Here is a 9,317-nt window from a genome sequence, read left to right as displayed (position 1 = left end):
GGGTCTCCCGTGGACCTCCTGAAGGTCCTGTGGACCTCTGAGGGTCTCCCGTGGACCTCTGAGGGTCTCCCGTGGACCTCTGCAGGTCTCCCGTGGACCTCCTGAAGGTCCTGTGGACCTCTGCAGGTCTCCCGTGGACCTCTGAGGGTCTCCTGTGGACCTCTGCAGGTCTCCCGTGGACCTCCTGAAGGTCCTGTGGACCTCTGCAGGTCTCCCGTGGACCTCCTGAAGGTCCTGTGGTATCTGGCTCCGACCCGTCAGCAGCAGATCCTGAAAGCTGTGAAGTTGGACCTCCATGGATCAACCTGTTGTTCAGGAACATCTCGTAGATGCTGGAGTCGACTGTTTACCTGCTTCCACCTGTTTCAGCAGATTGTTGGGTGACGATATGTTTCCATGTTCTTACCTGTGCAGGTGAACTCAGCTCCTCCTCCAACCTGCTGATAATGTCCTCCCCTCCACCTGAAGCTCCCAGCTCCTCCTCCAGCTCCCAGCTGAGACCCTCCCCAGCCCTGGACTCCCTGTCCGTGTCCTCCCTGCTGTCCGGGGACCTGGACGATGAAGGAGGAAGAGGAGGAGGAGGAGGAGAGGAGGAGGAAGGGCTGGGGGACCTGGAGGTGAACCCGTACGATGGCTTACCCTTCTCCTCGCGGTACTACGCCCTCCTGGAGGAGAGGCAGCAGCTCCCTGCGTGGAGCCTCAGGCAGAGCCTGCTGGAACATCTGGAGAACCACAACTTGGTTCTGCTCAGCGCGCCCAGCGGGTCGGGAAAAAGCACCCAGGTAACCAGGAAGTGACTGGGAAGTAACCAGGAAGTAACCAGGAAGTGACCCGTTAGGGACAACACAACCCTGATAGAACCTCACCTGTGAAGGAACCAGATAATCCACCTGGTTCCTGATCCAGGATCTTTCTTTATGAAGGATCCAGCTGTTCCTGATGAAGTTTTTAGAATCACAGGTTTTCTGACAGAATAATAAAAATTAAAGGCCTTAAATCTCAATAATATCAGGAAACGATCTTAAATTAAGAAACGAACCAGAATCTGTTTTTAGCTTCTGTCTTTATTCTGTCGACTCACATGATTTCATCAGCTGACAGCTGGACGGCTTCCCTTTGACCTTTGACCTCCGGCTGTTAATGTCTTCATAAAAAGTCTTAAAGTTCCCTCGCAGGTTAGTGAGGTTTAACTTTTAAACTCCTGGAGGTTATAGGAACACTTCAGCCTGAATATTTGACAGCTTTAGTCTCCGTACGCAGGTTTTAAATGAAATGTTTGTTTTAAAGTAGTTTGGAGGATCAGCTGTTTACAGTCTGAACAAATATTTACTCTGCCTTCATTTCATCGTCTGAGTCCGCTTCGTTCATTTACCCTGAGAGAAGATTCACTGTTAGAGCCAGACAGGAGCCGAAGAGAGCCGAACAAGCTGAAGGGAGCAGAACAGGAGCTGAAGAAGCTAGTAGTACTATCAGTAGTAGAATTATCATTAGTAGTAGGAATTTAAGACATTTTAATGTTTAACGTTCTCCCGGTCCTGTCCCCTGTTCTTTAGCTGTAGAACATCTGACGTTCTCCCGGTCCCTCTGCAGGTTCCTCAGTGGTGCGTGGAGTTTGCGCTGTCCTTTGAGTTCTCCCACGGCCTGGTGTGCTGCTCGCAGCCGTCCTCGGTGGCGGCGGCGAGCCTGGCTCTCCGTGTGGCCGATGAGATGGACCTGAGTCTGGGTCTGGAGGTGGGCTACAGGGTTCCTCATGACGACAGCTGCACACCTGACACCTTACTCAGGTAACAAGCCACGCCCCCGGCACCTTCACGTTAACCTTTGGCACGGCGCTGTTCTGATTGCGGTTCCTGCTCAGGTTCGTCAGCGACGCCCTCCTGCTGGAGGAAATGATGTCAGACCCCCTGCTGCATCAGTACGGCGTGGTGATCCTGGACGAGCTGCAGGAGCGCACCGTTCCCACCGACGTGCTGCTCGGCCTGCTCTGCGACGTCTGCCGCCAGAGACCCGACAGCTTCCGGGTGGTCCTGCTGTCCCACCCCACGCTCGCCCCCCGCCTCGCCGCCTTCCTCGGCCCCGCCGTCCCTCACCTCAGCCTGGACGGCCTCCCCGAGCCCCCGGACCAGGACGGGAAGTCTGCGGGCCGGGTGGAGATCCTGTACAGGGAGCTGCCGGCAGGGAAGGAACCGGCAGGCGCTTCCTGTCACATGGTTCTGGATCTGCACCGGCGAGGAGAGGACGGAGACGTGATGGTGTTCCTGTCCAGTTCTCAGGTCAGCATTTATTATTTATAGGGATTAAGATCCGAGTCTGAGGCGTCCGAGGCGTCCGAGGCGTCTGAGACTCGAGGATCAGCTGATGTTTAAACAGCCACTAACGGGGAAATCGTTCGATATGTTGTGAATAAATCTTTGCGCATCTGTAGACCATTTCCAGGTGTGACGCTGGGATCTGTTCTGAGCTGAAACCTGAGCTGCTTTGTTCTGTTTCAGGTTTCATGTCGTTTTTGTGTTTTTTAACAAAGGAAACCGGGTCGGGCCGTCCTGGTTCTGAGTTCAGTTTCACCTCCTTTCTGTGTGAAAAGCTGCTGATTTCTGTGGAACATCCTCCTCCATCCATAAATGTTCAGTTTTATTCACTCAGACAGGATCTTTATTCCTGTTTATCTGCTGTTTTAACCCAAATATTATTATTATTTGTCTTTTTAAAACCTCTCTCGGCTGAACTCCACCCGTCTGTTCAGTCAGGATCAGGTTCTTTATTAAACAGAATCGTCTCCTCTCTTTGGACATTTGTCCAAACCTTTAGTCCTGAGACTCGGACTCGGTCAGGACTTGTTCTTCTCTTCCTGTTTGCTGCAGGAGATCGACGAGTGTTTGGCTCTGCTGGAGAACGAGTCTGTAGCTCTGAGTCCTCAGCTCGGACCGCTCAGGCTCCTCCCCCTCCACGCCGGACTGGGTGGTCTGACCCAGAGGGTGTACGAGTCTGAGCCGGACTCGTCGGCGCCGGGCGTGAGACGCAGGGTCATCCTCACAGACTCCCTGGCTGAGGCGTCGTTCTCCCTGCGAGGAGTTCGTTACGTCATTGACTCGGGCCTCCAGCTCAAAGCTGTGAGTGAGGACAGAGACATCCTCCATCTTTAAACATGGAACACACCTCACCTGCTTTTACTCGTCACCAGGTGTACAACCCTCAGATCCGAGCGAGCTCCCAGGTCCTGAGGAGGATCAGCAAACATCAGGCGGACATGAGGACCCAGAGGATCACCAGCCTGCTGCCAGGTGGACAAACATTCGCTAAAACTGAGCAGCCAGAGCATCATGACACCTGGTTACCATGGTTACCTGTCAGTGGGAGGGGTCTGTCCTTGAAGTGGACCTTCAGATGGGTTGTCCTGATGTCCTGGCTGGTTGTAGGAAGGTTTGTGATTCTGTCCTCCTGGTTGCTCCTCAGGGTTGTGTCTCCGTCTCTACCCTCAGTCCCTCTACGAGGACGGCATGGACGAGGCCCACTGTCCCGGTGTGACTGAGGAGAACCTCAGCCACCTGGTTCTGCTGCTGAAGAGGCTGGACATCGCCGACATGGGACAGTGCAAGTTCTTGGACAGACCAGGTACGTGTCAGAGCCGTCCTGCAGAGCGTCCTGCAGAGCGTCCTGCAAAGCGTCCTGCAGGTACAGATGTTTGTCTCCGGCTGTCCTCATGCTGGCGGCCGTCTCTGCCCTCAGCTCCTGAGGCTCTGATGCAGGCCTTGGAGGACCTGGATTACCTGGCAGCGCTGGACGATGACGGGAACCTGTCGGAGGTGGGAATCATCATGTCGGAGCTGCCGCTGGAGCCGCCGCTGGCGAAGTCTCTGATAGCCGCCTGCGAGTACGACTGCGTGGACGAGCTGCTGACTGTCGCCGCCATGCTTACAGGTGACCTCCTCCTGATGCTCACGTTATGGTCTGTTGGTTCCGTCTGCAGGTTCTAACGGTTCTGTCTCGTTCCAGCTCCTTCCTGCCTGATGGCAGCAGAAGCCCACAGAGAGGAAGCTGCTGCGGCCATGTGGCGTCCTCTGATGCACGCAGAGGGCGATCACATGACCCTCATCAACATTTATAACGCCTTCGTGGAGCGTACGTTCAGACTCGGTGTTAGGTCTGGAACGGGTCGTGGATTACTCATAGACAGGTTTGTGTTTGGTTGCAGATAACCAGGACGAGGCGTGGTGCTCAGCCAACTTCCTCAGCCACGCCGCCTTACGGCTGGCGGTGGTGATCAGGGCGGAGCTTCTGGAGGTGATGCAGAGGATAGAACTTCCTGTTTCCCCCCCGGCGTTTGGAAGCCAGGACAACTGCACGAATATTAAACGTGCACTCATCTCAGGCTTCTTCCTCAGAGTAAGAGTCTGAGCTTTAAGCTTTTATTTTGAAGTTTTCTGAAAGTAGCTGTAGTTTTCCTGTTTGTATCCTGCAGCTTTAAAATGGCCGACTCAAATCAGAGGATTCAGGGCTTAAAGCAGAGCAACCTGGAGTTTCAAAATAAGAGCCTCTCTGCCATCGATAGATTATCATAAAGGAAGTCCTAACTTCCTGTTGGGCTGTAGAGAGGAAGGATGATGGATGTCAGATTTTCAGCCTCCTGACATCTCAGACCTGAACCCCTCCTCCTCCTTTCATCTCCTCAGGTGGCTCATGATGTCGACGGCGCAGGGAACTACCTCCTGATAACTCATCGCCACGTGGCCCACCTCCATCCCTTCTCCTCCTACCGCTGCCTCCAGCCGTGCCCCAGCCCCCCCGGCTGGGTCCTCTACCACGAATTCACCGTCTCCAGCGATAACTGCATCTGCATCGCCTCCGAGGTCCACCCCCAGATGTGAGCAGAGCCATCACGCTAACAGCTGGTGCTAACAGCTGGTGCTAACAGCGGGCGCTAACAGCTGGTGCTAACAGCTGGCGCTAACAGCGGGCGCTAACAGCGGGTGCTAACAGCTGGTGCTAACAGCTGGTGCTAACAGCTGGTGCTAACAGCTGGTGCTAACAGCGGGTGCTAACAGCGGGCGCTAACAGCGGGCGCTAACAGCGGGCGCTAACAGCGGGCGCTAACAGCTGGCGCTAACAGCTGGCGCTAACAGCTGGCGCTAACAGCAGGCGCTAACAGCTGGCGCTAACAGCTGGCGCTAACAGCTGGCGCTAACAGCGGGTGCTAACAGCTGGTGCTAACAGCGGGCGATGACGCTGGTTTTATGTTTTTTGTGTTAGTTGTTGCTCTGTAACGTGGTCAGACCTGTGGTTTGCAGCACCGATGACCGTTTCCTGTTTCCTGTCAGGCTGGTGGAGCTGGCGCCGCAGTACTTCCTGGGAAACCTGCCGGCGAGCGACGGGAAGGAGCTGCTGATGGAGCTCCGACAGAGTGTGGCGCCCCCCTCAGGTGAGCTGGACTCAGAACCGCAGGGACACGGCAGGACTCAGAAAGACTCCGACGGGACAGCCGAGACTCAGAACCAGTCCGGCACCGAGCTCTGTGCCGTCCAATGAGACGGAGGAGGAGGCGGAGCTTCTCAGGCTGTCACTTCCTGGTTTGGTTGGAGTGTCGGTACTTTTATCAGTTATTCTTGGATTTCAGCTGAAAAACATAAATCTTTCTCTGCCTCTGCTGACGTAGAACACTATGACACCATGATGCTGCCGCCGCCGTGCTTCACAGTGGGCGTGGCATCATTTTCTCCCTGCACATCGACTGTGGAAGACGTTCACACTTTTTCTGTTTTTATTTAAAGATTCATTGAAACTCTTATTTAATGAGTTGTTCTGTGTTTGTGGTAAGTTATGAATTTAAGTTTACTTTAAATCGGACGCAGTCGTGAGACATGAAGGTAAAATAAACATGGCGTCATGTTTTAGTAAAACTTCAGCTGAAAGTAATAAACAGCATCAGAGCGTGAATAAACCTCAGGATGACGCCACGCTGCGCTGAATGTTTGGCTTTTCTAAGCTTGTCCTTCGGCCCTCTTCCTTTTTCTTACAGAATAAAATGAGTTTCTGATGAAAACCTTCCTGTTCAAAGTTTCAGCTGAGTCAGCATTCTTCTGAAAACGTCTCTCCTTCTGCAGACTTTGTCCTGTTTTAGCCGTTCATAAACCTTCGGCTCGTTCAGCTGATGGCTGCTGGGACTTTTATTTTTTGTAACCTTTATACTTTTCAACATTTTTAACTTTATTCACAGATATTTTTCTCACAGAAATACACGAAGACATCTTTGAAATCAGCTTCAGCTACTGGTTCTGGTCTTGTGCTACTTTTAGCTTTAGTTAGCTTCTAGCTGTGGTTCTGATGTTTTAGCTGGTGTTCTGCTTCTTTAACCTTTCAGTTTCAGCCTCTTCAGTGAACTTCAGGATCGTTCTGCGTTCAGACCCGGTTTGTCTGCCTTCTGTGGACCTGTGGTTCTCCGGTTCTGGTGGTCAGAACCTCCTGTCCTGCAGGTTTTAGATGTTTTTCTTCTGCCCCTCAGATCAGATTCTCACACATCTACCAGTCCTCTGATATGACCCAGTAATGAAGCTGTTGAACATTCAGCCTCTGACGGACCTGCAGAAGTTCTGGAGAACCTCAGAACCTCCGGGTTCTGCAGGCTGAAGTCATTATTCTCTCCTCTACAACAAACCAACCCAGTCTTTGTTGGAGATAACTCAGTTTTATTGTAGAGTCTTGGCTCATTATAACATTGATAGTTTTGGGTTTTACTGCTTGCGGAGGAAACCTTTAGCTGTTTCTTCAGCAGAGCTGCTGGCGGCCATCGGCTGCTTCTTCCCAGCATCGATCTCCTTCAGCATCTTCAGCTCCTTCTCCGTCTGCGACCGCATGGCCTGGAAGCAAAGTGGAGGGAGGTTAGCGTGGGCGTGCTGTCCGGGAGCGAGCAGCTCCGGCGGGGATAAATACCTCCAGGTCTTTGGTGACGGAGTGGTTCGGTCCGTGGGTCGCCATCAGGATCCGGTACGCCTTACAGATCAGGTTATGCCCCGCCTCCACCTGCCCCGCGTGCCAGTGGACGACCCCTGCCTTCATCATGGCCATCCCCAGCTGGGCGTTGTTGGGCTGCAACAACTTCCTGTCGAGAAGGAAGAGGGGCGGGGTCAGACGGGTCAGTTTGACCCTGAGTGACCCGGGTCCAAACCGGTTCTCTTGGAACCTTTCAGTGAATTTATTTCTCAGAAGCTTCAGGATCAGCTGCTTCCTGCACCAAATATATTTTCTTATCTCATGACAGCCTGATGCTGCCACTGCCGTGCTTCACAGTGGGTGTGGTGTGAAACGGGTCATGGGTCCGTGTAAACACTGAGTCAGGATCCAAACCGGTTTTTGTTCTTTTTGTTTGTTCAAGAAACTTTTCATTTAAAACAACATCAGATGTGATTTTAGTCTGTTTTAATTTCCAAACAGTCTCTGCCTTCGTGACAGTAAAACACCATTACAGTATGATGCTACCTCTGCCGTGCTTCACAGTGGGGCTGGTTTTCTGACGTCATACTTAAATCTAAGTTCTGTTGAACCCGAGTGTTTCCTGTGTTGTGAAGCCCCCTCACTCACTCGTATCCCTCCACCATCCTGCGGGCGACCTCTGCAGCCTCAGAAAACTTCTTCAGGTGCGACAGCGCCTCGGTGGCCACGCCGAACACCCGGAGCCTGAGCAGGTGCGTGTCGGCCAAAACGTTCTCCTGCTTCTCCAGACACTCGTGGCTCAGCTTCAGCGCCTGGGGGGCGACGGAGGAGACGTTCAGGAGAAGGTAAAGAGGAGCAGAACAGCAGAGGAACACCGTGGCTCACCTCTCTGTAATCTCCATCGGTTCCAGCTTTTTCAATCTTCTGCAGACTCTCCTTGCTGAAGGCCGTCACCTCTTTGACCTTATCAGCCGGAGGCTGAGGGTCCAACACAAAGACTTCATGAACCAAAGCTTCAGGTTGTTGTACAGACGGCCATGTTTGCCCACTGACCTTGCTTTCTGCCGCCGCTGACATCAGGTCATCGCCGGCGTGCTGGCTGCAGCGCTGGCAGCTGCAGTCGAAGTGGAAACGCTCCTTCAGCTGCTGCTGGCGATCAGCCGACAGGTTCAGGAGGTCCACGTAGCCGAAGGTCAGCTCCTCGCCCTCGGAGATCTTCCTCAGAGCTCGCAGCTCCATCCTGGGAAAGATGAAGTCTTTATTGTATGTTTCCCACCGGCTCCTCTGACTGTTTGGGTCAGGAGGTTTGTGTTTACAGCATCATATAAGTCGGTGGGGGGGGGGGTTAGATGTTTCTCTGCTCCAACACACCTGGTTCACGGTTAAATCACCTCTTCCTGTTCTGCAGAAGCCTGTTAATCACCCAGTGATTCAGATCAGGTGTGTTGGAGCAGAGGAACAAGTAAAACCTGCAGGATGGAGGCCCTGAGGACCAGGACCAGGACCAGGACCCCCTGATGTAAGTGATGTTCTGAGGGAAACATCTGGAACACGTACCTCATCTTGGAGTGAAGAGCAGAACTCACAGCTGATTGGCTGCAGAAGACAAACATTAAAGTCAGACTGACAGATGTAGGAGTCCTTCCAGCCGTTTCCTGCGTGTTCAACACCTACTTCCCGTGGTTGAAGGTGACGGCGCAGTTGGGCCAGCAGTCGTGGTTGACGAGGCTCAGACTGGGAAAAACGCCCCAACCGACGTCCTGCCGACCTCTCTGATCGGTCAGAGGAAGTCTGTTACATCTGATCTGCAGAGACGGACAGAAAGGTCAGGGTCGGCTGCTCCTCCACCTCCTCCACCCACAGGAATCCTGGAGGCGACACTGACCACACCGAAGATGTGACGGATGTCCTCCACGGAGTGGTGCTTGGCTGCGATGGAGCAGAACTTCAGCAGGTTGTCCACGTCGCTCTGGAGCTTCTTCAGCTCTTCTTCAGGCAGATCCCCCAGGTGGTCCTGCAGCAGGTCTGCAGCCACTAACTGCCCGTCTGAGGCCAGACCCTGGTCCTTCTTCCTGCGCCACATCATCCGAGCTGCCAGGCTGCAGACGGGCGAGTCGGGTCAGAACCGCCCAGAACCGCAGGTCAGTTTGCCCAACAAGAGATATAAGAGAACAACTCAGATATCAGGCTGTTCTTCTGGCAGAGGGTGATAAAAATACAGTTTTCTGAATAAACCCATTCATTCATCCATTCATCCCTTCATCTCTTCATCCCCTCATCCCTTCGTCCATTCATCCCTTCATCTCTTCATCCCCTCATCCCTTCATCTCTTCATCCCCTCATCCCTTCATCTCTTCATCCATTCATCCCTTCATCTCTTCATCCCTTCATCT

At 53.2% G+C, this 9,317-nt stretch overlaps 2 protein-coding genes across 5 annotated transcripts in view; one reads left to right on the top strand and one right to left on the bottom strand.

Moving 5' to 3' along the window:
- dqx1 (DEAQ box RNA-dependent ATPase 1) overlaps window positions 1–6,055 on the top strand; it is an 8,116-nt gene extending 2,061 nt beyond the window's left edge. For 2 of the 3 annotated variants that reach the window (XM_017440142.3, XM_017440141.3), the window contains exons 2-12: window positions 415–782; window positions 1,591–1,784; window positions 1,859–2,273; window positions 2,862–3,110; window positions 3,182–3,281; window positions 3,454–3,612; window positions 3,727–3,918; window positions 3,994–4,119; window positions 4,193–4,383; window positions 4,671–4,861; window positions 5,316–6,055. In XM_017440142.3, the coding sequence (XP_017295631.1) occupies window positions 447–782; window positions 1,591–1,784; window positions 1,859–2,273; window positions 2,862–3,110; window positions 3,182–3,281; window positions 3,454–3,612; window positions 3,727–3,918; window positions 3,994–4,119; window positions 4,193–4,383; window positions 4,671–4,861; window positions 5,316–5,523 (2,361 nt within the window). In that variant the 5' untranslated portion in view covers window positions 415–446 and the 3' untranslated portion in view covers window positions 5,524–6,055. The remainder of the gene's footprint in view (window positions 1–414; window positions 783–1,590; window positions 1,785–1,858; window positions 2,274–2,861; window positions 3,111–3,181; window positions 3,282–3,453; window positions 3,613–3,726; window positions 3,919–3,993; window positions 4,120–4,192; window positions 4,384–4,670; window positions 4,862–5,315) is intronic. The other variant, XM_037979348.1, reaches the window with a different exon arrangement.
- Window positions 6,056–6,659: 604 nt separating this feature from the next.
- Window positions 6,660–9,317, bottom strand: part of smyd1a (SET and MYND domain containing 1a) — a 6,742-nt gene continuing 4,084 nt past the window's right edge. The window contains exons 3-10 of one of the 2 annotated variants that reach the window (XM_017440145.3): window positions 8,810–9,023; window positions 8,599–8,729; window positions 8,482–8,520; window positions 7,978–8,164; window positions 7,810–7,902; window positions 7,573–7,736; window positions 6,925–7,093; window positions 6,660–6,851 (exon numbers count right to left, since the gene is read on the bottom strand). In XM_017440145.3, coding sequence (XP_017295634.1) covers window positions 6,726–6,851; window positions 6,925–7,093; window positions 7,573–7,736; window positions 7,810–7,902; window positions 7,978–8,164; window positions 8,482–8,520; window positions 8,599–8,729; window positions 8,810–9,023 — 1,123 coding nt within the window. In that variant the 3' untranslated portion in view covers window positions 6,660–6,725. Of the gene's footprint in view, window positions 6,852–6,924; window positions 7,094–7,572; window positions 7,737–7,809; window positions 8,165–8,481; window positions 8,521–8,598; window positions 8,730–8,809; window positions 9,024–9,317 lie in introns of both variants that reach the window. The other variant, XM_025002519.2, reaches the window with a different exon arrangement.

The sequence above is a fragment of the Kryptolebias marmoratus genome, linkage group LG14 (assembly GCF_001649575.2).
Source record: "Kryptolebias marmoratus isolate JLee-2015 linkage group LG14, ASM164957v2, whole genome shotgun sequence".
In the NCBI taxonomy this organism is placed as follows: Eukaryota; Metazoa; Chordata; class Actinopteri; order Cyprinodontiformes; family Rivulidae; genus Kryptolebias; species Kryptolebias marmoratus.
Note: the sequence above shows the minus strand (reverse complement) of the source record. Positions and strands in the feature narration are given on the sequence as shown.